Source organism: Dipodomys spectabilis, unplaced genomic scaffold (genome assembly GCF_019054845.1).
Source record: "Dipodomys spectabilis isolate Male_0828 unplaced genomic scaffold, ASM1905484v1 ptg000067l, whole genome shotgun sequence".
Lineage (NCBI taxonomy): Eukaryota > Metazoa > Chordata > Mammalia > Rodentia > Heteromyidae > Dipodomys > Dipodomys spectabilis.
The window spans coordinates 4,394,737-4,422,327 of NW_024870744.1; the positions used below are offsets into that span (position 1 = coordinate 4,394,737).

General features: G+C 48.3%; 1 protein-coding gene across 5 annotated transcripts in view; it reads left to right on the top strand.

Moving 5' to 3' along the window:
* Nup214 (nucleoporin 214) overlaps positions 1-27,591 on the top strand; it is a 70,886-nt gene that overhangs the window by 29,611 nt on the left and 13,684 nt on the right. For 4 of the 5 annotated variants that reach the window (XM_042681123.1, XM_042681126.1, XM_042681125.1 and 1 more), the window contains exons 24-30: positions 2,254-2,353; positions 11,442-11,517; positions 13,203-13,281; positions 16,192-16,276; positions 18,736-18,797; positions 20,275-22,035; positions 23,893-23,963. In XM_042681123.1, coding sequence (XP_042537057.1) covers positions 2,254-2,353; positions 11,442-11,517; positions 13,203-13,281; positions 16,192-16,276; positions 18,736-18,797; positions 20,275-22,035; positions 23,893-23,963 — 2,234 coding nt within the window. Of the gene's footprint in view, positions 1-2,253; positions 2,354-11,441; positions 11,518-13,202; positions 13,282-16,191; positions 16,277-18,735; positions 18,798-20,274; positions 22,036-23,892; positions 23,964-27,591 lie in introns of those variants that run through there. The other variant, XM_042681128.1, reaches the window with a different exon arrangement.

A 27,591-nucleotide genomic window follows, 5' to 3' on the forward strand; every position in this document is an offset into this window, starting at 1 on the left:
CCTAGCTAGGATTATAGATGTGAGCCACTGGAGCCCGGCTCCTAACAGTTTCTGAATTTAGACCATGTGGTTACACTAGCACCATCTCCTAGATAGTGTCTCAAAGACCCTAGCCACCCTAGGAGTGTGTCCATTTTGTGTTTCAGTAGCATCAGAGTCAGAAAATGAAGCTTGCAGTCAGTAAGCAGCAGAAGCTCACTCCAGCCCTGTGCTGTTTTCAAAATAGATTTTCCATAACATTAACAGTTTAGCCTCTGCGAAGGAAGTATTAGCAGGCAACTCCGCATGAACATTTTAAGTTTGTGGTTATCCAGAGTCGTCTAGGTTAGAATTCTTTTTTTTTTTTTTCTTTTTTTTTTGTCGGTCGTGGGGCCTGAACTCTGGGCCTGGGCACTATCCCTGAGCTCTTCAGCTCAAGGCTAGCGCTCTACTACTTGAGCCACAGTGCCACTTCCTGCTTTTTTCTGCTTATGTGGTGCTAAGGACTCAAACCCAGGGCCTCATGCATGCAAGGCAAGCACTCTACCACAGAGCCACCTTCCCAGCCCCTAGGTTAGAATTCTGCAGTCCAGGTAGTTGGCCTCAAGGACTTCCATTGTCATCGGCTATTAGCCGGACAAGCCAGTGGTTCCCAGTGGCAGCTCCCATCCACTGCTCCCTCAGAAGACTGGTCACAGGTTAGGAGTGCTACCAAAAACCAAAAAAAAAAAAAAAAGAAAAAAGAAAAAGGTTCTTTGTTAACAACAAAGGGTTATCCAGTCCCAAAATGTCCATAGTGCCAAGGTGGAGAAACCAATGAGAAGCAAATAGTTTCCTTTTTAAGAATGCTAAAAAGAAGCCGGGCGCTCTTGGCTCGTGCTGTAATCCTAGCTATTCAGGAGGATGAGATCTGAGGATCACAGTTCAAAGCCAGCTGGAACAGAAAAGTCCCCATGAGACTCCATTTAACCTCAAAAACTGGAAGTGGTGCTATCGCTAAAAGTGGTAGAGCACTATCCTTGAGCAAAAGAGCTCAGGGACAGTGCCCAGGCCCTGAGTTCAAGCCCCACAACCACCCCCCCCCCCCCCAAAAAATAAAAAATAAAAAAAAAAAACTCGAGATATGTTATTAGATACTGGGAAGTAAAGACAGATAGGATAATGTTTTGAAGTTTTTGGGTTTTTTTGTTTGTTTTTGGTGGGTCCTAGGGCTTGAACTCAAAGCCTGGGTGCTGTCCTGAGTTTTTGTACTCAAGGCTGGTGCTCTGCCACTTAAGCCATAGCTCTATTTTCAGTCTTTTGCTAATTAGAGATAAGATTCTTAAGACTTTCCTCCCTAGGCTGGCTTTGGACCACAATGCTCAGATCCCAGCTTCCCGAGTAGCTAAGATTATAGATGTGAGCCACCAGAAGCACCTTTGAGCTCTCAGAACATATAGTTTTTCCTGTTCTCTTTGTGTGTTTACCACTGAGAATCTTGGCATTGTACTGATCAAGCTCCAAGCCAGGCAATGGGATCTAGGGATGTTTTGCCCAGCAGGAGGTGCTGTGGTCTCCATTGTCCAAGCAGAGCACAACTTTCTAAGGTGTAGACATCTTGAATGTGAAGGCAGAATCTGTACAGTTGTAGTCAAGATTTTCTGGTCACTCCTCTGAGAAAGGAAACAGTCAGCGCAGACACTCCAGACCACTTGGGCTGTGGGCAGTTCACCTGGGCTGAGATGTGACTTTCTTACCAGCTAGTTGGAGAATATCCTTGAGATGAGACACAAAGCGCTGTAGAAGTTGATGGGTAAGTTAGGTAGCTAAGTTGGCGGCCAGGGTGTTCCTGTGTTGCCTCCCTCTCTGACCTCTGTTTTCCACATCTTATTCATTGACTCAGTCAGTCTGTCTGTCTCACTAAGCTGTGAACTCCCCCGGAAGCAGCTGTATTTTAGAACAGTGATGCATTCTCGGGGAAGAAAGGAAACAGGTCCTGAGCCAAAACTGCTAACCGTTGGGCTCTGCTGGCCTTTCCTGAGATAAACCAGTAATGTGGCGGTACCCAGTGCCGTGTGGCAAGGCTGCCCAGAACCCCGCCTCTGCACTATTATGCTTGGTTAGCTGCGTGTAGCCTCTCTCCCTGACCTTGGACAATGGAGTGGCCCGGTGTTCCACTCATCACATGCTGAGCCCTTTTTCTCGTGTAATAAGTCTGCGTGAGTTCTCATCCTAGTTACAGGGCTAGACTTGGTGATCCTCTCTGGAATTAATGCCGCCCTCTCTTCTCTACAGCTGTGAGCACTTTGACTGAATCCACTTTGAAGACTGTCCCTCAAGTGGTGAATGTGCAGGAGTTGAAGAGTACCCCTGCAGTCCCGTCTACAGCCCTGGGGTATGTTGCGGCACGCTGGGCTGGGGCCAGCGGGTGTTTGTGAAGTGGAGGACCACCTAGGGAGGGCACAGTGCCTGTCACAGACGCGTTTTGCCGGCTCAGCCAGGAAAGGACATTGTCCTTTCAACCTGCCAGGACCAGACACTGCCTCATCGGCCTACAGCCTGTCTTGGTATCCATTTAGATTCCTCCCTGCCCTGTCTAAGTCTGCAGAGATTAGTAGCCTATAGGGTGTGAAGTCAGGAGTGGAGTTCAGTTTGTTTATTTATTTAATGTTCTCAAGTTTTCCAGAAGAGTCTGAATCCTCTGATGATCTCAAGACTTCACCGCCATTGGCGCTGTCAGCACTTGGCCATTGTGATAGGCAGGTGACCCAGCCTGTGTCACCCACAGGCAGAGGGCCCCCTTCCCTCCCTATAATTGTCCTAACAGCCACCTTGAGCCTCCAAGGCCACGTCCAGACAGAACCTGTTTCACTACCCTCAGGACTTGATGTTCACATTTACAATTACGTTTTCGTCATATTGATTGTTGTAGTTATGGCTAAGGCTGCCATGTAGAACCACATACCTTGTTCAGTCTGTGTGGACAGCTTGCTAAGGATAAGTGGAAACTCAAGTCTAGCCTAGGTTCTCCTCATCGATCTGAACTCTCACGCCTTTACCAATGTACACAATGTCTAACTAGCGTGTGGGTTCCCTAAAAGCAGAGAGCATTCTAGTCATTTATCGTACACCATCTGAACAGTATGTCTTATTGAAAGGTTCTCAGTAGTATCTTTCTTGTACATGTGTGCCAGTACTGGGGTTTGAACTCATGGCCTGGGGATTGTCCTGTAGCTCTTTCACTCAAGGCTGGTGCTGTATCACTTGAGCCACATCTCCACTTCCACATTTTGTGGTGGTTAGTTAAACATAAGAGTCTCCCAGACATTCTTGGCTGGGCTGGTTTCAAGTCTCAATCCTTAAATCTCATCCCCCTGAGTCAGTTAGGATTACAGGTGTGAGCCACCAGTGCCTGGCTCAATAAATATTCTTTTTTTTGGGTGGGGGGGGGGCGGTTGTGGGGCTTGAACTTGGCCTGGGCGCTGTCCCTCAGCTCTTCAGCTCAAGGCTAGCACTCGTTACCACTTGAGCCACAGCACCACTTCTAGCTTTCTTCTTTTTGCTTATGTGGTGCTGAGGAATGGAACATGACCTCATGCATGCAAGGCAAGCGCTCTACCACTGAGCCACCTTCCCAGCCTCTCAATAAATATTTTTTTGCACTGAATTGCAACACGCTTTGAGACATTCAGTTTTGACAAACTCCATCATTTTTAATGTTCTTTATTCAGTTAGACAGGAAATCAGGAAGCAGTTTGACTTTACACTCTCTTAAGGATTAACTACAAAGTACAACATTGTAGGACTATTTAGTAGAGATTTGTTGGCGGTGATAAATGACCCTTGCTTGGTTTCTATTTTTCCAATCACATTTTCTCATCTATTTTTTTATGATCCACTAAGTTTTATTATATTTTATCTTCCAAAGATCTTAAGTGCTTTTGGTGCTCACACACGTAATAAATTTTAAAGTTTTAGTAATTTAAAAAAAAAGAATAGGGCTGGGAAGGTGGCTCAGCGGTAGAGCGCTTGCCTTGCATGTGTGAGGCCCTGGGTTCGATTCCTCAGCACCACATAAGCAAAAAAAAAGGAAAAAAAAGCCGGAAGTGGCGCTGTGGCTCAAGTGGTAGAGTGTTAGCCTTGAGCTGAAGAGCTGAGGGACAGTGCCCAGGCCCAGAGTTCAGGCACCACGACTGAACCCAAAAACAAGAAAATAAGAATTTTGGGGCTGGGAAGGTGGCTCAGTGGTAGAGCACTTGCCTTGCATGCCCGAGGCCCTGGGTTCGATTCCTCAGCACCACATAAGAAAAAAGCCGGAAGTGGTGCTGTAGCTCAAATGGTAGAGTGCTAGCCTTGAGCTGAAGAGCTGAGGGACAGCGCCCAGGCCCAGAGTTCAGGCCCCATGACCGGACCCCAAAAAAAAAAAAAAATAGTCACCTCCACTTTCCAGTCATTATACAAAGAAAGAGTGTTCTAGAAGCTAGCAGCTGTGTTTGCAGACCCTCCCTCTCTCTTCCATGCCTTAGAGAACAGGATCGCTGCTGCTAGAGCTCTCTGTCTTTAGTCTACAATAGGGCTCAGGAGGTAAGGGACCAGCATTTTGTAGCCACAACCAGCCTCCCCTGTGCCTAGTGGGGGCAGGGCAAGGGTCTTTTCCTGGTTTGTGGATCAAGCAGTGTCTTGCAGGGAGTTTGTGTCTGGGACTCAGAGTTCGGCAAGACGAGCAGCCATGGGCCCTGGGGCTGGTTATGCCGGTTGTCCACACCAGCTGCCCTTCTGTGCTCTGTGGGGTAGCTCTACTTCCCTGCTCCTCTTTCCATTATCATCCACTTACCAGCACTGCCTGTTGTAGAAAATAGTTGGGTTGTCTCAGGGCCATACTAGCAGCCAAAAACAAGCTTGCCATCTTTCCTATCACAGGATGACCTTGGAGCTGTGGAGTACTATGTAGACACTTGGCCTGGGCCGCACCTCCGCCATTTCAGCAGTGCCCAGGCTGCGGCTACCTCTGCACTTCTCGACCGCTGCTTAGGCTTGGTCTTTCCTGGTGTATCCGGCCTGGTCTCTGATAACAGCGTTGTTCTAGCAGCACCATTGTTGGCTCTTTTTCTAAAAAGAGAAGTAGAGTAGATCAAGATTGAAGGAGAATCCTGAAGTCACTTTCTTTTTTTGGGGGGGAAAGGGGGTCCAGTCATGGTCCCTGAACTCTTGGCCTAGGTGCTGTCCCTCAGCTCTTTAGCTCAAGACTAGTGCTCTACCACTTGAGCCACAGCACTACTTCTGGCTTTTTTCTTTTTGCTTATGTGGTGCTAAGGAATCAAACCCAGGGCCTTAAGCATGCAAGGCAAGCGCTCTACCACTGAGCCACCTTCCCAGCCCCAGTTACTTTCTCTTCACCCAGCTTGGTGCCTGAGACATAGTTCCTTTTAGAGAATCATTTGCTCAATACTCTAAATGTACTGGACAAGTAAAAATTGTATTTTCCAGATTCAGATTCCTTGAAGGACTTGTTTTCTAAGTGCATTGCATTTTGTATTGAGCATTGTGTTTAGCCTTTTCTGAGTGTGTCTTAGGGACACTGCAGGACAGACTTCCATGTTTGTGTCACAGGAGTATGCTCACTAACATCACCGTCCTGTTAGTGACTGGCTGCCCTGTTTTACGCATGCGAGGATCTGGGGCAGACCCTGGCTCCTGGGTCTGTCATGAGCTCTGTCGCGCTGTCTCCTGCTTAGCAGATTCCCGCTCACTGGACATCTGTGATGGGGATTAGGGAGAGGGCAGTGAGAGGCCAGGCCTGGTCCTGCTCCCACAGCACTGAGAGCCCAGCAGAGACACAGCCCTGAAACTGCCCCATTCCCACTTGCTTCGTTGCAGGTTAATGGAGCAGGAGGGCTAGAAAAGCAGAGACCTGGCAGTCACTCAAGGCTGCTGTCTAGAGGGAGCTGGAAAGGAGTTGGAGTTTCAGTAGTGGGAAGAGTGAATACCCAGAGTGCTAGCCAGGGTTGCAGAGTGTGTACAAGCCACCACTGAGAATGGGCCAAAGTACACCAGACAGATGGTTGTTTTCAGAACCTTTGGCTTTGAACTCAGGGCCTGGGCACTGTCCCAAAGCTCTTTTGCTCAAGGCTAGCACTGTACCACTTGAGCCACAGCTACACTTCTGGCTTTTTCTGTTTATGTGGTACTGGGGAATCAAACCCAAGGCTTCATGCATGCTAGGCACTCTACCATTAAGCCACATTCTGAGCCCCCAGGCTGGTTTTGAACCACGATCCTCGGATTTCAGCTTCCTGAGTTGGTAGGACTGCAGGCATGAACCACCAACACCCGGATCTTTCATGATTTTTTGCTCTATAAGTGCTTGAGATAAAGCAGTAAGAAAATAGATGGAAAGGCAATGCTCTGGTCTTGGAGAGACAAACAACCAGCAAAAGAAGTAATACACATAAAGCCTTGGGTGCTGATAGGTGGAATGGAGGAAGGCAATGCAGGGGAAGGGTTAGGAGCCGGTGTTGGGTGCAGGTGACAATTGTAAGTAGAGTGGCCAGGAAGGCGGCATTTGAATGAAAACAAAACAGCCAACGTGCAGCTCTCTTGAACAACTGAGAGAAGAAAGCTCTCAGCACAGGTGGCCGGGGCAGAGGAAGCGCAGGGGCACAGCGGTGGACACCGTCTGCTGTGAATAGCTGTCCTTGTCCTTTGGAGTATATATTTGTGAGTGGAATTTCATTCCATACTGAGCTTAGTTCGGACTTTTCCAGTGGCTGCATTCCAGTTTGCACTGTCCCAGCAACAGTTGCTCCCCACTCTGTTCACACTCGTGTGGTGGTTGTGATTTCCACTGCCCTCGTGCCTCAGGACCCTATCTTTTTGTGTACCTAGGGGCCATTTCATTCATGGTTGGACAAATGTCTAGTTGGGTCCTTTGCTGATTTTTTAAATTAATGCTATTTTAACTATACATTTAAACAGTTAACTTTCAGATTTTTTAAAAATCTAAAATTTTTTATTATTTTTTGTTTATGTGGTACTGAGAATTGAACCCAGGGCCTCATAGATGGTAGGCAAGTACTCTACTAAGCTACCTTCCCAGCCCCTACATGGTCTTTTTTTTTTTTTTTTGGGTCTGGTTGTGGGGCGTGAACTCTGGGCCTGGGCGCTGTCCCTCAGCTCTTCAGCTCAAGGCTAGCGCTCTACTACTTGAGCCACAGCGCCACTTCTGGCTTTTTTCTTTTTGCTTATGTGGTGCTGAGGAATCGAACCCAGGGCCTCATGCATGCAAGGCAAGTGCTCTACCACTGAGCCACCTTCCCAGCCCAGATGGTCATTTTTAATATATGTATTTAACCATTAAAAGTAACCTTAGGTGGCTCAAACCTGTAATCCTAGCTACTGAAGGCTGAGATCTGAGGATCACAGTTCAAAACCAGCTTAGTTAGGAAAGTCCATGAGATTCTTACCCCCAATTAACCACCCACTCCCCCCCCAAATAAAAAACAAAAAACTGAAGTAAACCTGTAGCTCAAGTAAGTAGAGCATGAGCTATGAGCAAAAGACTCAGGGGACAGTGCCCCGGCCCTGAGTTCAAGCCCCAGGCAGTAGCCTTAAAATGCTCTTCTTGAAGCAAATAGTTGGTCCTTACTTTTTTGTAATTCTGTCTGACAGTCTGTGATGTTTCACTGGCTGCTTAGGCCATTTAAGTCTGGTGTATAAACATGTTGAGGTTTATATCTACACATCGCTGTTTTTTCTCTCTTTGTGTTCCTGTTCTGTTTTTCCAGATTGCTTTTATTGTTGTATTGGGGATTGAATCAAGGCCTTGCATTTGCTAAGTAGGTGATCCACCCCCAGTCTTTTTGCTTTTAGTTAGTTTGGTTTAGTTTGGTTTTTCCACCGAAGGTCTTGCTGAGTTTTGCTTGGGCTATCCTCAAATGGTGATGATCCTCCCATTTCTCTCTCTCTCTCCTGTAACTGGGATTATAGGAATGTTTCACCACACCCAGCCTCTTCCTTTTTTTTTTTTTTTTTTTTTTTTTAATCGGTCGTGGGGCTTGAACTCTGGGCCTGGGCGCTGTCCCTCAGCTCTTCAGCTCAAGGCGAGCGCTCTACCACTTGAGCTACAGCGCCACTTCCGGTTTTCTGGTGGTTTATTGGAGATAGGAGTCTCACGGTCTCTCCTGCCCGGGCTGGCTTTGAACCGTGATCCTCAGATCTCAGCCTCCTGAGTAGCTAGGATTACAGGCATGAGCCACCAGCGCCCGGCTTTTTTTTTCTTTTTTTGGGGGGGGGGGGGTGGTTAGTAGTGGGACTTGAACTCAGGGCCTGAACACTGTCCCTGAGCCCTTTCACTTAAGGCTAGCTCTGCCACATTTTTTTGTACCTTTTTTTTGGTCGGTCATGGGGCCTGAACTCTCGGCTTGGGTGCTGTCCTGCGCTCTTCAGCTCAAGGTGAGCACTCTACTGCTTGAACCACAGCACCACTTCCAGTTTTCTAGTGGTTTATTGGACTTTCCTGCCCAGGCTGGCTTTGAACCGTGATCCTCAGATCTCAGCCTCCTGAGTAGCTAGGATTACAAGTGTGAGCTACCAGCACCTCTTTTTGTTGACTTACTAACCATCTTGCTAATTGCACTTGTCATATACATCTTTAACCTAGTCTGTCTTCAGGTGATATTACACTACTGAAGAACAAGGAGAGTCTTACTTTGTGCTGCTGCATGTTGTATTTCTGCATGAAATTCAATGTCTACCGTACATTGTTCAAGTACTGTATCTAGACGTTCGTGTAGAAACCACAGGGTGAACCAACTTTGGAAAAAGCTTGAGTCTTCAAAGACACTAAATTCACCAGCAGGGGACAATAGCAGGCAGAAATGGCTCCATTGATGGACTCCCCAGAGTGAACTGTTCTCATTTTCTACCAATAGAAATAATATTCCCTATGCCTATGTGTCTTTTCCCCCTGCTTGGGTTTTCCTTTTCTTTACTCTTAGTAGATAGTCCTCTTTCCTTCTAGTTAATGCCAAATACCCACTATTCGTGGGATGATTTGAATGTAGTGACATGTGCACTTCAGGTCTGACCTGCCATGTTAAAACATGTGTGGTAATAAAACCTGACTGGGCCTCTGTCATTTAAGTCCTTCCTTCCTTTACCACGTGGAAATAGATGACAGACCCTATTCATGACAGTGGAGTCAAGTTCATGCATACCAATGGGACCATGGAGGAAGCCTTCACTGTGCTTCCAGTCTAACAGCTCAGGGGAGTGGCTGTAAGTTGGTAGGAGGATTTTGATTTCAGGGACTCGTGCCAGTCAAGCAGATGATCTGCCACTTGAGCCCCATCTCAAGTCCTGTCTTGGCTTTGGTTATTTATACTGAGATCAAGTCTTTCTTTTTTTCCCAGGGCAGCCTTGAGAGCAATCCTCTTATTTGCTTTCTAGATGATATGACAGATATTTGCCACCACATCCAGCCTTCTCTGTTGAGATGAGATGAGACAAACTTTTCTCGCCTGGCCTTCAGTCCTGAAAGTAGCTAGGCTTTTAGTCGTGAGCCACCACACCGGCTCTGGCGACTCCAGTTTTTGAATTGTGTCATTTTCTGCTTATGCTCCTCTAGTACCTGTTTTATGTTGTAGAACCGAGTATGCAAATGTTCTTGTGCTATCTTTCAGGTCAGACTAAAGCTGCTCCTGCTGTGCTAACTCTGACTTTGGCTTTCCCTCTCATGGACACTGTAGCCAGTGACTGCCGCTTATTATGCATGCCTGGGGCACGTCTCCTTGTTCTTTTCTGTTTTGCCTTTTGTGTTGTGCTGGGTGTTTCTTGAGCCTGGTTTATCAGCTGGCTTACTGGCTGGTTGTGCTGAACAGCCCTGCCCTGAACGCTGCCCCCTGGGATGGAGTGTTGGTACTGTGAATCTTTGCTTTGTGTGTTTGGGATTCAGGATACCCAGGAGATAGATACACAGCACCATCACAAGTCAATAGAACAGTAATTATGCTCAATTAGTGCTTGCATGATTTTACTTAAATCACGTTGTAACTAAATTTCAGGTATGAGAAGCTTCCCAAGATGGGGGTAAATTGCTAGCTTATCCTTATTTCTAGTTTTTTTTTTGTCTTTGAGAGAGCATAAGAGCTTCATTTCCCTTGTGATTCTTGCCAGCTCAGACTGTTTCTCTCAGCAAATCTGTGTCTGCCCAGGGATTGCTCGGATCCCAGCAGTCTGCTTTTGCACATTCCTTCTCTCCTCGGAGACCGAGCCGAGCAGAGGGCGGTCATGGGTCGGTCGTTGTACCTGCCATTCCTGCCACCTGCCGATACATGCCGGCGGGACACAGGAGCTCTCCTCCAGAGGCATGCGCAGTTATTACTCCTGCAGCTCTCATGGAGCGCAGCAGTCGTTTTATTAGAAATAAGTCCCTTTTTGTTTGTTTTGTTGTTGTCTTAGTCTAATAAGGTCTATTTGGAAGGGTCCTGTGTTATCCCAGAAGAGAATCACATGTGCTTGTGAGAATCAAGACATTTTAATGGACTTCGATGTGACATGGACCCCTTTGTTTCTCCTCATCCAAGTTAACTTTTTGATTGAAAGTGTGTGTGTGTGTGTGTGTGTGTGTGTGTGTGTGTGTGTGTGTGTGTGTGTGTGTACGCATGCAACAGTTCCAATTCACTCAAGGCTGACATTCTACCACTTGAGCCATAGTTCCACTTTTGGCTCTTTACTGGTTAATTGAAGAATCTTGAAGATTTGTCTGCCCAGGCTGGCTTTGAACTGTGATCTTCAGATCTCAGCCTCCTGAGTAGCTAGGATCACAGGCACAGGCCATCGGAACCTGGTTTGATGGAGAATTTAATAATCCTCCTTAAGTCTGGAAAGAGCTCTGAAAAACAAAAGGTGATCTCTACCTCTTACTGCAAATAATAAAGTAACAGCTCCCCCCATATGGTGCTCAGGTGAGCTGAAGATCTCTGAGTAGGAGTGCGCTTTGGGTACGGCAGCACAGGGTCAGCTTGGAAGCAAACTGCATGTTCTGACCTGGGAGCCAGGGCTCTTGGGGATAGCCGCTTCTAGAAGCGCTGATCTCTTTGGGTATAACACCTTTGGGCTGCTTGTGGCAGCAGGTCATTTATTGCATCCATGCTGTTTTTTAGGTTTGGAAAAAAGTATCAGAAGTCCACATGATCCAGAGTGGGGAGGGGATAGGAAGTGGGAAGTCTTTCTTCAGTTTGGCGAAAGATCCACTTCTAAACAGGACATGTGTCTTAAGGTTGCTGCTTTGAATTTTATGGTAAAAACCCAAATGTTGTCTAAAAACTAGTCTTCCACAAAATGTCTAATGCATTTAGGGGGAGCCCCAGAAGTCTGTCTTGTGCTCCCCGCTGGTATTGTGTGCGGCACCAAAAGCAGGCTTGGGGATGTGTGTGCTCTTCTCCAGTCTGCCTCCTTGTGAGCCCATGCTTTGTGTTTTTCAGTTCTTCAGTGCCGTGCTCCGCAGCTAAAGCTCCTCACCCAGTGCTAGCCCCCGTGGCTGCCAGCCAGGCCAAGCAGGTAACCTGCCGACTTTCACTTTGACAGTCACACGCGCTCTCTTCTTTGTACTGGTTTAGTCCTGTCTCTGTCTCAGTGAGCCACAGTTTTATTGAAGACTTGTGGCCATTTTTCCTAAACTTTTTTTTTCCTAATTACTTGATTGTTGTTTTAGAGGTGGTAGACAGCAGGGTTACCTTAACATATGTCAGTGATACATACATTTCTTTCCTTTTGCTTAATACCATCTATTCCCTCATTCTCTCATATTCCCTCCCTCCAGTCTCCACCTGTGAATCGTGGGTTCACTTTCATCAACATCCAGTGCAGCCGGTGGCCCTGCTGTACTTTTTCACCCATTTTCCACTGATTCTGTGCCCTCCCCCCACCTGCCCGGGGGGGTGCACGGGTAGACACCCTATATGAGGTAAAGAATACAGAGTCAGAGAAAACCAATTAAAAAAAGGTCCTTTGTTCCTTCTCTTGGGAGGTGGTTCCGTCTGTACATTACTTTGTATACCTGCGAGGAGGCGCTTGGGCCTAGACATTTTCTTGCCATGGTTAGCAGAGCAGCCAGGCAGGACCCGCTGCGTCTTCACAGGTCCTCGGTCATTCTACACCAGCTGTTGGCATTCTAATACTCTATATTTGGGTGAGGAGTTTTGGTTTTCAGTTTATTCCACTTCACATTATCTCAGCTGATCAAGAGCACGAGGTGTCTAGATGTGTCTCACTGATGAAGCAGCCCTGGTCCAAGAGACCCATGTGAGCTGTGCAGTAGTCAGTGGCTGGGTGCGCCAGAGCTGGACCCCAGCTACAGACATCCAGTCTTTGCTGGCTGCTGTACTGTATAAGTGACCAATGGGTGGATGGCTCGTGTTTTCTCTTAGTCTCTTCTTAGCGTTTGCATATTTCTAGTGATATTATGTCTAGCTTTGGCCTTTTGAATAATAAAAACACACTTCTACAAAAGTAGGTTACATAACTGTAAACAGATGCAACCACACTGAAGAAAATAACAGGAGATGGCTGGAAGGTAGGTGGCACTCCTTCTGAAACTTCCCTTAAGGAATCGTGGTTTCTCCCAACCTACATTTGTCTTTGATACAAGGAACTTCAGATTGTGTTTGAGATCAGAGCTTGAGACGAACCTCAGAACTTGGCCACCATGCGTTCTCAAGCATGACCCCCATGCCTTGGTTTGCCGTGAGTTAAGCACGCGGCATAGGACATCCTTCTGGAGACCATGTTTACTGCGGAGGATGTGTGTGAAGGCATAAAGCGTGACAGCTGCCTGCAGAGCCACTGGCTGGACACAGAGAACCTGGACAGTTTTATCATCTTATCATGAACTCCTCCGGAGTTCATCCATCTCCCTCACTTGCTCACTCATTCATTTCCTCCACTCAGTATTCAAGGGCCTTTTGTGTGCCGTGCACAGTACTAGGCACTGGGCAAATAGCCATGTGCCAGACTGCCATGCCTGCCTTGCCATAGTTCCTAGAGCAGTCCTTCTGTCTCCCTGCATGATTGTACAGGCAATTTCTTTTGTCTTCTTTTTCCTTGCTTAATTAAGTTGAGTGAACCTAATATATCACTTCTTACTTTGGCTTGTTTACTTTGTTTTCACGTTTACATTATACTTGCTCCTGTATTCCAAGAATGACTAGTGCTTTAGCCTAAACAATTTTCTTGTTCTGTTTCAGGGCTCTCTGATACCTTCCCTAAAGCCGTCAGGTTCCATGCCACCACCCGGTCACTTGTCCTCTGGTGACAAAGCCTCAGGTCAGTTCGCGTTTGTGTGTTAGTGCAAATAAAGGTGAAAGAATTGTCTTCTAGATCTCAGAGACATCTGGCACAGGAAATAAAAATGGAGGTTACCTTCAAGGCCTTACTGATGAGAAACTTCTAGGAAGTGAATAAGGCCTTCAGAGCAGCTTCTGCGATTTTGAATTGAGTTTGAAAAACTCCAGGACTAGGAAAAACTTTTGACGTTCTCTTTTTTTTTTGGGTCCAGTCGTGGGCTGAACTCTGGGCCTGGGCGCTGTCCCTCAGCTCTTCAGCTCAAGGCTAGCGCTCTACCACTTGAGCCACAGCGCCACTTCCGGCTTTTTTCTTTTTGCTTATGTGATGCTGAGGAATCGAACCCAGGGCCTCATGCATGCAAGGCGAGCACTCTACCATTGAGTCACCTTCCCAGCCCCTCTCTCTTTTTTTTTTTTTTTGTCAATCATGGGGCTTGAACTTTGGGCTTGGGTGCTCTCCCTGTGCTCTTCTGCTCAAGGTGAGTGCTCTACCACTTGAGCCACAGTGCCACTTCCAGTTTTCTGAGTGGTTTATTAGAGATAAGAGTCTCATAGATTTTCCTGCCCCGGCTGGCTTTGAACCATGATCCTCAGATCTCAGCCTCCTGAGTAGCTAGGATTACAGGTGTGAGCCGCTGGTGCCTGGCCAAAAAATGTTTCTTATATGCAGGGGGAACAAAAATATACATATTATTGTGTGCACAAGGGTATACTCTAAAATTTGGATTAATGTGGAGCCACAGTTGGCAGCCTCACACACCACTCATGTGAGAAAGGAGGAGGAAGAGGAAGGGGGAGAGATGGAGGAGGTATGTGGACTTCTCCACTAGTGTGCCTTAAGTTTAATATGGACCGGAAAAGCTTTGTGGTATCAATAAGACTTCAATTATTTAAGAGTCAGTCTATTTCTGGCTACTATTTTAGGAAAAGTTTGGCAAAGTCATATATCCTAAATTCTTTTAAAGACTTGATTGGAGAGCTCCTTGTCACTCTGGAAGTTAAGAATCAGGCAAGCCTGAGGGACTGTGCTTTCCAGTGCCTGAGGCATGTGGTTACTGGTCAGTGATGCTCACTGGTGCTCCTTTACTTGCTCTCACTTGCTGGACAGCCAAGGTTTAGAACAGAACCTTTTTCTCCTGGGAGGAAAACTTCACTTAAAAAGGCCATCTGAGGGGCTGGGAAGGTGGCTCAGTGGTAGAGCGCTTGCCTTGCATGCATGAGGCCCTGGGTTCGATTCCTCAGCACCACATAAGCAAAAAAGAAAAAAAAAACGGAAGTGGCGTTGTGACTCAAGTGGTAGAGCGCTAGCCTTGAGCTGAATAGCTGAGGGACAGCGCCCAGGCCCAGAGTTCAGGCTCCACAACTGGACCCAAAAAAAAAAAAAAGGCCATCTGAGTTTGTACAGTGTTGGTTTTTTTTTTTTTTTTGGTCAGTCACGGGGCTTGAACTCTGGGCCTGGGCACTGTCCCTGAGCTCTTCAGCTCAAGGCGAGCTCTCTACCGCTTGAGCCACAACACCACTACCAGTTTTCTGGTTGTTAATTGGAGATTAGAATCTCACAGACTTTCTTGCCCTGGCTGGCTTTGAACCATGATCCTCAGATCCTCCTTAGTAGCTAGGATTACAGGCGTGAGTCACCGGCGCCTGGCTATACAGTGTTTCTTTTTTAAAAAATCCAAAACAGGACAGTTCTTATATTTGTTAGTAACAGAACTACAGAACTGAGGGACAGCACCCAGGCCCAGAGTTCAAGCCCCACAACCGAGGGGAAAAAGAAGGTTCCATACATAGTCATAGAAATAATGCCTGTGTTGTAGAGATGTGGAATATAGCAAGTGCCCCTCACGGCATTACAGATACATAGTTTGAAATTGCCTCTTTTTTTTTTTTTTTTTTTAAACCAGGTATGCTCTGCTCATACTGGTTTTGTTCCCCGGCTCCCTCGTTTCTCTCCCCGTGCAGTGGGTGTCCTGTCTGTCTTGCTGGGTCTTGTACCCGTCCACTGTGTGGTTTTCATCGTGTAGCCCATTAGGTTTCACTGTATTTTACTCACAGTTCACAGGGTTTCTCACTGTGTGTTGAGCTGCACTGAACATGCTTACAGTACTATATTATGCTCCTGTCATTTTGAAAACTTCTATTAACATATACCCCATATTCCTTTAAAGAAAAAGATTTTTATGATTGCTCACTTGGATTGGGGCTTTTAAAATAGTTTCCTTTTCTCTTCCCTCCCCCCACTAAAATATGCCAGGAAGTAGATTGGAGATTACACCCTAGACTATTAGTATGTAGATAGTGGGGTTGAACATAGGAAGGATGACAGCTTTACATTTAACTTCCTACATGTCTCTGTACTATAACAGGCCTTCCCATGCAATAGAAAAAAATGAAAATGATTCTTTTTGTTCAATACAAAAATCTATGAAAAATGCAGAAATGTATCAAGAAGTCACTACTCGGAAATGTTTAGCCTATTAATCTATTTATCTTTGGAGTTTTTTCCCCTTGGTCCCTTTGGTATATGTTAGTTTCAAATACTGAAAAGCTGCACCTCCAAGCACATAGGGTTAGGCTGTGAATTGAAGTGCACTGGAGTCCTTTTCTGGAAAGGCAGGTGTGGAGCATATTGGAAAGGCAGGTGTGGAGCACATTGTGTTGGACGGACTCAGAGCTGACCAGCAGGCTCTGCCCGGAGCCCACATTAGGCAACATGCCAGCGCTCACCTCCTGCTTATCAGAGGGTGTCTGGGCTTCTCAACCTAAAGGGGTGGCTTTGAGCCCACCTACCTTGTCTAAGAGCAGGGAATTACAAATTGGAGCTTCAAGCCAGCTTTTTGAAATGGCCTCATTTCCTGTTCTGTTTTGTTTTATTTTCCATCATTTTCAGGGCCAGCCAAGACAGAAGCAGCTGTGAGCTCCACGCCGTCTGCCGCGGGACACTTCAGCAAGCCTTTCTCCTTCACTCCCTCTGGGTCAGTGGTGCACTTAGGTTTTGTGGTAGATCACAAAGAGCTCCTCCAAGTCTTTGTTCAGATCAGCAGGGCTGTGCACATGTTTATCACATGTGCTTGTGGCATACCACATGTGCTTGTGGCACAGCTTGGGGCAGCTTCTGCCAGCAGTGGCCAGCATGCTACGCACTGAGTGTTCTGAAAGCCCGTTCCCCTTTCCCTTTGGAGCTGGGGCTCTCTGCGTGCATTCCTACCTATTCGTTCGTTTCAGTTGTTCACCTAAGCCCTTTTTTGGGGGTACCAAGTCCTTTAAATTATCTAATAAAATTCTAACCCTGGTCATCAGGTTTCTCACACTGAAGGTATTTTCATTCTGACCCCTTTAAGGGCTGTACATAACACTTGAATTGGCTTTTTTTCTTTCTTTCTTTTTTTTTTTTTTTTGCCAGTCCTGGGGCCTAAACTCAGGGCCTGGGCACTGTGTACTGTCCCTGAGCTTCTTATGCTCAAGGCTGGCACTCTACCACTTGAGCCATAGCACCACTTACAGCTTTTTCTGTGTATGTGGTACTGAGGAATCGAACCCAGGGCTTCATGCATGCTAGGCAAGCACTCTACCACTGAGCCACATTCCCAGCCCTTGCTTTACTTCTAATCACTGTCCTGCATAGAGAGTGCAAGGGAAGATGGCCACTATTTCATACTTTAGTTTTCATATCGATTGGAGGATGTGTTTCATTTTGTTAAGAAATACTTCCAGGTGTCAATGGTTCATGCCTGTAATCCTAGCTATTCAGGAGGCTCAGGTCTAAGGATCAAGGTTTAAAGTCAGCACAGGCAGGAAAGTCTATGAGACTTCAATTACCCACCAAAAAGCTGGAAGCGGAGCTGTGGCTCAAGTGGTAGAGCACCAACCTTGAGCATAAAAGCTCAGAGATAATGCCCAAGCCCTGAGTTCAAGTGCCAGGACCAAAAAAAAAAGAAAAAAGAAATACTGATGGCTATATGTGTAAAGCTGAGTCACTCAGGACGGACTCTTCTAAGCCTTACAAGGTAGTCTTGTTCACTGTGGAGCCAGTGCCAGCTCTCCAGCCATATGCAGGTGCAGTTAGATAGATTGAGATCACACCTGTCCCTACATTCATTGCCATTCCCTGGTTGTGTGTTCACTTCCATTACCAAAGCCCCTTCAGAACCAGGTGCTGGTGTCTCATGCCTGTAGATCTAGCTAACTCAGGAGGCTGAGATCTGAGGATTGTGATTCGAAGCAAGCCAAGGCAGGAAAGTCTGTAGTACTCTTCTCCAATTAACCACCAGAAAACTGGAAGTGGTGCTGTGACTCAAAGTGGTAGAGTGCTAGCCTTGAGTGAAAAGCTCAGGGACAGCACCCAGGCCCTAAGTTCAGGCACCACAGCTGACAAAAAGAAAAGCTGCTTTCAACCACATGGTGGCTTTCATCTGTAATCCTAGCTAACTGCTCAGAAAGCTGAGATCTGGCAGATATGGTTAGAAGCCACCTAGGCAGAAAAGTCCTCGAGACTTCATCTCTAAAATAACCAGCAAAAAGCCAGGCTGGAGTCATGAATCAAGTGGGTAGAGCTCCACTCAGCCAGCCAGAAGCAAGCGCAAAGCCCTGAGTTCAAGCCCTGTACTGAATGAATACCCTTGAGTGCTTTCAGTTTTTTGTTGTCTGGCTGGAATCGTTAGCCACACCCCTTTCCCCTGACGTCAGTGTTTTTCAGGAATATCCTTCAGCCCAACAGGGGGAAAAAGGAGGGAGGACTTTTTTTTTTTTTTTTTTGGCCAGTCCTGGGGCTTGAACTCAGGGCCAGGGTACTCTACCACTTGAGCCACAGTGCCACTTCTGGATTTTTCTGTGTATGTGGTACTGAGGAATCAAACCCAGGGCTTCATGCATGTTTGTCAAGCACTGTACCACTGAGCCACCTTCCCAGCTTGAGGGAAGACATTATGTGTTGTCTGTAGTTTTGATAGAATTCCACCACTTCTGTCAAAGCTGCTGAGGCAAGGTTTCCGTTGCATTCCATCCAGCCTCTGTCTCAGTAGCATGGGGCTCACTTGGCCTGCCCCTTGACCATGGGAGGACTCTGAGAGGACTCTGACTCTAGTCTGCTGCTGCTGGCCAGGTTTCTCCCCCACTCCCACACTGGCCAAGCAGCTTCCCTAATTTCTGTTTCTGGTACACATGCCTGCTGTCCTACTGCTGCTCCTTTGCTCTACTTGGAATCAGTCTCCACTCAGGCCTCTGCGTTGAGAAGCCACCATGCTTCCAAGGCCTCCCCCTGCTGCCCCTCTTCCCTCCCTGACAAATTGCCTCTCCCTCCTTGAAGATATTGAGGTGGTTGCATTGTCCCTAAGATATGTCCTCAGGGGCAGATGGTCTGAAGGAATTGCAGTACTAAGAGGAAGATGTGCCTTTGGTTTGTTGCTTTTTAACGTCTCTTTTTTTTACTTGGCAGAGCTGGCTTTAATTTTGGGATAATTGCACCAACACCGTCTTCTAATTTCACTGCCACCCAAGGTATAGTCTCTGCATTGAATAGATCACTTTTGTGTTTCCTTAAACAAACGCAGTTATTTTTGTATAGATAAGACTTACTTAGCATTTGGCGTAAGGGCTAGGTACGTCAGCAGGCCGCTTGCCGGTGTGTGCTGCTATGCTTCACTGCAACACCCCCAGGGTTCTGTATAAGAAACTAACACAGCGGGCTCTGCAGTTCAGATCAAGGAGAGAATCTGCTTCTGGAAAGTCAAAGCTACCCATTAGCATTTAAATGTTAACATTAAGATAGAACTAGTCAGGCGCTGGTGGCTCATGCCTGTAATCCTAACTACTCTGGAGGCTAAGATCTGAGGATCCTAGTTCAAAGCCAGCTGGGGCAGGAAAGTCCGTGAGACTTATTTTTTTGGTCGGTCATGGGGCTTGAACTCTGGACCTGAGCTCTGGCCCTCAGCTCTTCAGTTCAAGGCTAGAGCTCTACCACTTAAGCGACAGCACCACTAAGAATCTCACAGACTTTCCTGCCTGGGCTGGCTTTGAACTGGAATCCTCAGATCTCAACCTCCTGAATAGCTAGGATTACAGGTGTGAGACCCTAGTGCCCAGCTTTTTATTTTATTATTAGGTAGGAGAATTCTATGTGGTCCAGGCTGGTCTCCAACTCCTGGGTTCAAATGATCTTCCTGTGTCCATAGCTGGGACTGTAGGCATACACTATAGTGCGCCACAAATACTTTTCTTAATGCTAGTTAGAATACTCAAAGTGTTAGAGGGGCCAGGGGTCTGAAACCATAGTAGACATCTTGACCCTGATCCAAGCGTGACCCAGAAAAGGTCAGGGATTTCATTCCTTTCTCTGATGAGCAGAAATTTGTAAGGTCTTCTTTTAACCTTTGACAACTGAACTGTGTCAATACACCCTGAGGCCTGCTTTCTCCCCCATTTGTACAGGAAAGCACCACCGCGATATAAAAAATTGGAAAGGAACAAAATCATTGTCAAAAATAGTGAGGAAAATGAAATAGGAATAAACAGTGATTCCACATCACCTTTTAGCTAATGTGAGAAGAGACAGCAATCCATAAAGAGCTCAGTACAGCACCAGTGGTTAGTCAGGAGTAGCTCCTGCGTGTGTCAGTGTGGTCTGTAGTTGGCATTTTGTGCCCTTGAGCAATAAAGGCAGAGCTGTCAGGTGTTGCCAGGCCGGGCTGGGGTGTATGAGGCAGAGCACCCTCAGTTCAGGGCTGAGGTAGCCAAGGTGCCTTTTCTGTTTTTCTTTGGTTCATAAAAACCATACTTGTTTGTTCCTACCTAGTGAGATGCCTGGGCTAGGTTAATGCTTCCGTGGGGAAGTTTCCATTTATCCCCTCCGGCCCCCTGGGAGGATGCCACTGTTAAAACAACTTGTCTACCCTGGAGGAGAGAGAAGCCAGTGGAAACTTGTTAAGTGGTATTTTGCGGAGTCTAACCCATCTCTCAATTTCTGTTTCTTGCCTAGCGGTGACACCAGCCACCAAAGAGTCAAACCAGCTGGAGACGTTGTCGTTGGGCGGGGGAGGCCAGCCTTTCTACGAGCCCATCCCAGAGGGCTCCTCCCCTGCCGAAGCCGAGTCTCCGGCGTCCAGCAGCAGGCCAGCCGCCCCGCCCGGGGCCGCCCTGGCCGCCACCACCTCCTCCAGCAAGCTGGAGACGCCATCCAAGTGGGGAGAGCTGCTGTTCCCAAGCTCTGCGTCTGGGGAGACGCTCGGCAGTTTCTCAGGCCTGCGGGTGGGCCAGGCCGAGGACTCTGCCAAGCCACCCAGTAAGGCTCCGCCCGCCAGCCTGTCCGGTGGCCAGCCAGCCAAGCCCAGCGTGTCCTCGGGCTTTAGCTTCCCGGGCTCTGCGGCATTAGGGAAGCCCGCCGAGCCCCCCACCACCTCCGCGCCCACCAGCACTGCAGCGCCCAGCACCAGCGCCAGCGGTTCCTCCACTGCGGTCTTTGGCAGTCTCAGCAGCACGGGACCTGCTGGGGTGGCCAGTTTTGGGGGGATGTCTCTGGGCAGCAGCAAGTCTAGCTTTTCATTTGGAAGCCCGCAGATCAGTAACCCAAGCTCCTTGCCTGCCCCCCTGCCAGCCTCCTCGGCCCCTGCCCTCCCAGCGCCCTTCCCCACCCTGTCCTTCAGCAGCCTCCTGAGCTCGCCCACTGCTTCCCCCCTGCCCGGGTCTTCTGGAAAGTGCCCTGAAGAGCCCCAGGCATCGGCTGCACCTGAGAAGTCAGGCCACGGTGAGGCCTCGGCGCCCACAGCCTCACTCCCAGCACAGCCCGCGGCGGCCCAGCCTCAGCCCCCGCCTCCGCCGCCAGCCTCCGACACCAGTAAAAAAGAACCCGTGCTCACGCAGCCGGCAATCGGGAGTCCCTGCACCACGGCATCTGCCGCCAGCCACACGGCCCCCTCTGCTGAGGCCACCCCAGCGGCCGTGGGGAGCCCCGACGTCAAGACGGAGGCAGCCTCTCCCGCATCCACCTTCGCCGCCCCCACGCAGGCCGCCGTGGGAGCAGCTCCGCTCCCGGCTGCGGGCCCAGGGGCCGTCGAAGCTGCAGGCACCCCTACCAGCAGCAACACCGTGCCCAGCACTGCCCCAGGCCCTACCACAGACACAGCAGTGTTTGGCACTGTCACTTCGGGCTCCTCAGTCTTCACCCAGCCACCCGCCGTCAGCTCGGCGTTCAGCCAGCTCTCCAGCAGCACAGCCTCTGCCCCTGCGCCCAGCCCGGTGTTTGGTCAGGTGGCGGCCAGCACCGCACCAAGCCTATTCGGGCAGCAGACGGGCAGCATCGCCAGCACTGCCGCCACCACACAACAGGCCAGCAGCCCAGGGTTTGGCAGCCCTGCCTTCGGCACTTCTGCTTCCGGGGCCTTTGGACAGGCGACATTTGGTCAGGCCCCGGCCTTTGGACAGGCCACAAGCAGCCCAGCTGGCGGCTTTTCCTTCAACCAGCCTGGGTTCGGTTCTGGGCCCGCCTTTGGCCAAGCCGTGTCCTCCACCCCCTCGTCCACCACGGGAAACGTCTTCGGGGCTTCCTCGAGCGCCAGCAGCTCTGGCTCCTTCTCATTTGGACAGTCTTCTACCAACACGGGCGGGGGGCTATTTGGCCAGAGCAACGCTCCCGCGTTCGGCCAGAGCCCCAGCTTTGGGCAGGGAGGCACAGTGTTCGGCGGCACCTCGGCCACCACGTCCACAGCGGCACTCTCGGGGTTTAGCTTCTGTCAAGCTTCAGGTAAGAGTGTGCAGCGGATTATTACTTTGTTCCTCCCTGGACCATCTGGAGCATTGGCAGCAAGCTTACTGCTGTGTCATTGAAAGAAAGGGAGAGGGAGCGAAAGAGAACGTGTCAGATTGAGAAGGGCGCCGGGAGCACCCGCAGTCCTGGGAGATGCTCCGGCCGGGTCGGAGCTAGCAGGCCCGGCCTAGCTCCAGGTTTCCTCCCCAGCAAGCTCTACTCTGCTAGCTACCATACTGCCAATTCCATGGCGAAAAACCAACTATCTTTAATTCAAAGTCATGGCAAGTAACTTGGTGGCTCAGAGTGGTGAACTTTTCCATTGGAGAGGCTTGTTAAAGGCTGGGAGTCCCCACGAGGGCCCTGGAGGCCGAGCTCACGTGAGCCAGAGCTGGCTGTAAGTCAGAGGAGCAGCGGGCTCCTCACCGCCTCCTCTGTAGGCCTTTACTTATTTCCTGTGGCACCATCTTACTTGTCTGAAGAGTGGATCCTACCATTTGAGGAGCTGAGTTCTACTTGTTTTCAGTATCATAATGTTTTTTTAACAGTTTCACTGTGTTTCAAAGAACAAAACCTGCTTCAGCATCATATCTCCAATTTAGCATCTATGTTTACTTCTAAAAGCCACCAGTAGACAGAGCAGTGCCAGGACCTGTCCTAAGCGTGGCTTCTGATGCTTCCATAATGAAAGGCAGCCCTTCAGCAGCTAAGCTCTGGGGGAAAATAATGAAATGTTCATTCATTCTGAGGATGATAATTCAAAAGTGGCTTAGGATTGATTAGGATGGAAATGTTTTCCCTCTTCCAGTACATGTTAAGCTGTTACCAAGTTCAGCTGTAAGGAGGACACAGTGGTAAAGAGATAGTTTTGAGGTTCACCTGAGGCCTGAGATGGGCTGGTGTGTCCCCTGTGGGGACAAATAGAAGGCTACAGGGTGCCCTGCACTGCCCCCGTCTCTCATACACTTGCTTCTGCAGTCAGATCTCAAAAAAATCTGCCTAGCAAGCCAGGTGACCAGATTCAGAGCCCCCGAAGGGCTGGCCCTCTTCCCTTTCGTGCTGTGTGGAGGGCTGCGCGCTGCCCTCCAGCCCTCCGCGCCAGCTCACCTGCTCAGTCAGTATCAGGAACGAGCACAGATCTCCAGCTCTTTGCTGCAGTGTGTCATTGTGCCAAACTATCCTGGCCCTCATCAGCCCGGCGTCTCCACCATGCGTTCTGTCACCTGGGAGGTTGAGGTGCCGGTGAGTAGGGAGGAAAAGTATCTATAATGCTAGTGATTGGAAAGCATTCTTGGTGGCTGAGTCCCAGGAGAAGCTTCTCTGAGACTATGCCATCTTACTGACCCACATCCACTGGTAAAAGAAGGATTATTACAAAAAGCTATGAAGTCAGGCCTCTGAATTCCACAGTTACAGATACAGCCACAGAGCGAAAATAACTGACCAAAAACCAGACTGTGCTGACATATGCAGAGTTTTTCTTATCATTATTGCTTAAATAATACAGCAATTACTTAGGTACCATGTATGTTGTACTGGGCATTGTAAGTAATCCAGAGATGAGTTAGAGAACATGGGGGCTGGGCAGGCATTTGCACTGTACTGCGTGCTATCAGCAATCGAGGTGATTTACAGAGAGAAGACGGCGGGAGGTGCAGCCTCTGTGCAGGCGTGCTGCTACCTCACAGGGTCTGGAGGACACAGGAACTGGTGTGCTCAGTGAGGAAGCAGTTTCACTCAAGTTGATTGGTGGCAGGGTAACAGCACACTTGCGTGCCTTTTTTTTTTTTTTTTAATGTCTTTACTGTTTAAGACTCATCCAAGTTGAACTTTCGTTTTCTTTGTGTTTTGTAGGTTTCGGATCTAATAACACTGGTTCTGTGTTTGGTCAAGCCGCCAATACTGGTGGAACAGTCTTTGGCCAGGTAAATACATTCTGTCTCCGTGCGTGTCCACATCTCCCCCCATTCTCCCCAGTGTAACTGAGTCAGTTTATGCTGTGTGGCCAGGCCAGGCCCAGCAGACAGCCATGCGTGCTGCTTAAGCTGCCCTGAGGGCAGACAAGCAGCTGCCACCTTGCATTACAGAGAGCCAACCACCAGGACTTCATCTGTTGTCAGTCCTGGGGGAAGGACTTGCTGCCTTCAGTCAATCTTCTGCCTGTTTTATTAGGCCAAGGGTTGTCAAACTGCAATCCTCAGGCCAGGTCTACCTGTAGGCCTTGTTTCCTTTGAAGACCGCAAGCTAAGAATGGTTTTTACATTTTTAAGTGGTTGCTGGGCTGGTGGGAGAAGGTACAGTGGACACTACATGCTGCCACTGCGCTGAGCTGTTTGCAGTCCTGGGCCTCCTCCAGTGCCCTGAGCTGCTATTCTTGATCCAGCAGCATCCCCGGCGTGCCAGCAAGGCCCGCGCATCCTTGTAAGTGCCTTGTTGAATGACTCAAACTCATCATCACAGCTACTCTAGGGATGGGAGCGGTGGTTGCTCCCATTTGAAAGCTGAGAACAGTGAAGTCCAGCATGCACCCTGGCTGCCTCCTGAGAAGCCCTCCCTTCAGAAGGAAGGTGTCTGTGGCATGGAAAGAGGGCGCGGCTGTAAGGGCAGTTAGGGCGCATGACTACAGAGCAGTGAGTACGTAACTGGCAGGCAGCGTGATCTTCCTCAGAGGTTTTTTTGTTTGTTTTTTGTCCGTCATGGGGCTTGAACTCCGGGCTTCGGCGCTGTCCCTCAGCTCTTCAGCTCAAGGCGAGCGCTCTACCACTTGCCACAGTACCACTTCCGGTTTTCTGGTGCTTAATTGGAGATGAGTCTACTTTCCTGCCTGGGCTGGCTTTGAACCGCAATCCTCAGATCTCAGCTTCCTGAGTAGCTAGGATGACAGGCGTGAGCCACCGGCGGCCGGCTCCTCAGAGGTTTTATCAACCCCTGGCTTGGCAGATGGGCTCTGCCCTAGTCAGTGATCTTTTTTTTTTTTTTTGCCGGTCCTGGGCCTTGCACTCAGGGCGTGGACACTGTCCCTGAGCCTCTCTGTGTTCAAGGCTAACACTCTACCACTTGAGCCACAGTGCTGCTTCCAGCCTTTTCTGCTTATGTGGTACTGAGGCATTGAACCCAGGGCTTCATGCGTGCAAGGCAAGCACTCTACCACTAAGCTACCTTCCCAGCTCTCGGTGATCTTTCTCAAAAGAGAGAAATGAAACTTCTGATTTCCACATCTGGTAATGGGAACCTAAGTCATTCAAACCAGATCACGACGAAAACTATGAGATGAAACCAGAAGTCATATCTTCAAAGCTAATATGGTATTTCACCAAGCCAGATTCACAGGAAAACGGGAACCTAGAGGAGGAAAGTAAGCACAGACGCCATTTCTGGCCCAAGGACTTCGTTAACCTGAGAAACTTGGAACTTTGTATTTAAGGAGCCCCACGGTCAAAGGAGCAGAAAATACTAAAATGCATACAAAGGTGATGTTCTCCCACACTTAGGGGGGACTCAGATTCCTGGAGCTCACCCTGTGTACATGGCCCCCCGAACAGTGGTGCCTCCAGATGTCTGACAGGACATTCATTCGCTCTAAACTCCCATTAGACTTAGGAGTGACCCTTGGGATGCCGATTCTCACAGCAGCCACGAGCCAGAGCCAAAATAAACACCAGAAACGACTTGCAGAGACTGTTCGACTCTAAAGCACAACTGTTCTACATGCTTAAGAGAAATGAAAGGCAAACTTCAAAATGCCTGTAAAGAATAGGAAGCTGTACAAAGCATATATAACAACTTTGAAGACAAACCAAGTAGAACTTGTAGAGAAGTATAATAAAATTTCAGTGGGTCAGTGTTCGGGGCTGAGAACTGTGTTCAGTTTCTTTCACAGCTGCTCAGCCCTGGCTGCAGCACAAAGCAGCCTCATCTCACAATGTACAACACAGGTAAAGTTTCATTTACAAACACAGGTTTACCAGTAAGCCAGAAGTGACTCTGTGGCTCAAGTGGTAGAGCTCTAGCCTTGAGCTGAAGAGCTCAGGGACAGCGCCCAGGCCCAGAGTTCAAGACCCACAACTGACCAAAAACAAAAAAACCCAAAAGAAAAAAAAAAAAAAAAACAGAAAAAACACAGATTATATAAGATTGGGCCCCAAAACTGTAATTCACTGGCTCTTGAAAGAGAAGAAATACACTGAATGCTTCAGAGAGAGAAAAAAGGAAGCACCAAGCAGAAAATCTAACACATTTAGCCAGAGCCCCAGAAGAGAAAGGGAGAATATGTATTGCTGTATTAGAAGAGTGAAGGACTGAAAATTCCCAAAGCCAGCACATGTCAGAGTGCAGGGAAGAATATCTGCTATCACAGTGAGAGCACAGGCTGGGCTGACAGGCTGACTTCTCTCAGTTATAAAGACAGGCAGAAGACAGTTGGACCACTGCATTTACCAGTCCTAAGTCTTGAACTCAGGGCCAGGGTGCTATCCCTGAGCTTTTGTGGTTAAGGCTAGTTAGCACTCTTACCACATGAGCCACAGCTCCACTTCTGGCTTTTTTTTTTTTTTTATTGGGGATAAAGAGTCTCATAGGCTTGCCTGCCCAGGCTGGCTTCAAATTGTGATCCTCAAATCTTAGCTTTTTGAGTAGCTAGGATTATAAGCATGAGCCATCAGTGCCCAGCTTGCAATCAGATTTTTTTAAGTCAGCAAGTAAAACCTCGAGATAATCCAAATGTTAGAACTAGAGACAACAACTTAAAAATAGCTGCTATGCTCTAGGATTTACAAGAAAATATTGGAAAAAATAGTTGAGTATAGCATCTCTGCAGAGATTTGGAAGTTTAAAAAAGAAAGTGAAAAGTGGTTGGAAAAGTGTAACAGCACAGTGAATACGACCAAAAAACTGAACTTTCTGTGCACTTGTTCAGTTTGCTATAACTTCAATTTTAAAACGCTGTTGTTTATTTCAATCGCAATGGATGGGGTTCTGTTGAGTGCGTTTATGAGGATGCAGTACCTGCTGGACTCATTCACTCGGTGAAGGACGCTCAGTACCCGCCCTGATGATGCCTTAACTGCCCTGTGCTCAGTACCTGCCCTGAGGATGCCATAACTGCTGGCTCCTTCTGCCTCATGAAGTATGTTCAGACCCACCCCTGCTTGTTTCTTTTTTTTTTTAATTTTATTTTATTTTATTTGAGAACATACTGTACAGAGGGGTTACAATTACATGGGCAGGATAATGCATACATTTCTTACCAAGCATTGCAGCCTCCTCCTTTGTTTACCCTTCACCTCCCTTCCCAGCCTCCCCCCTCCCCCCCCCACCACCCTGCTTGTTTCTGTGGATAGCTGTAGAAGGCCGGGCTGGTCCTCGACATTGCCCGGTCTCACACTATCCATGAGTTCCTCAGTCGTCATGGTTTCCTGCTCAGCCCTTAGCAAAGCTTTGGCTTTCATGATTGGATTCTAGTTGTGCAAAGCTCCTCGTCCCCGAATGGCTGCTGAATTCCTGTCATTTTTAAAGAAGTCTGAAGAGACTAAGCCAGGCGCTGGTGGCTCATGC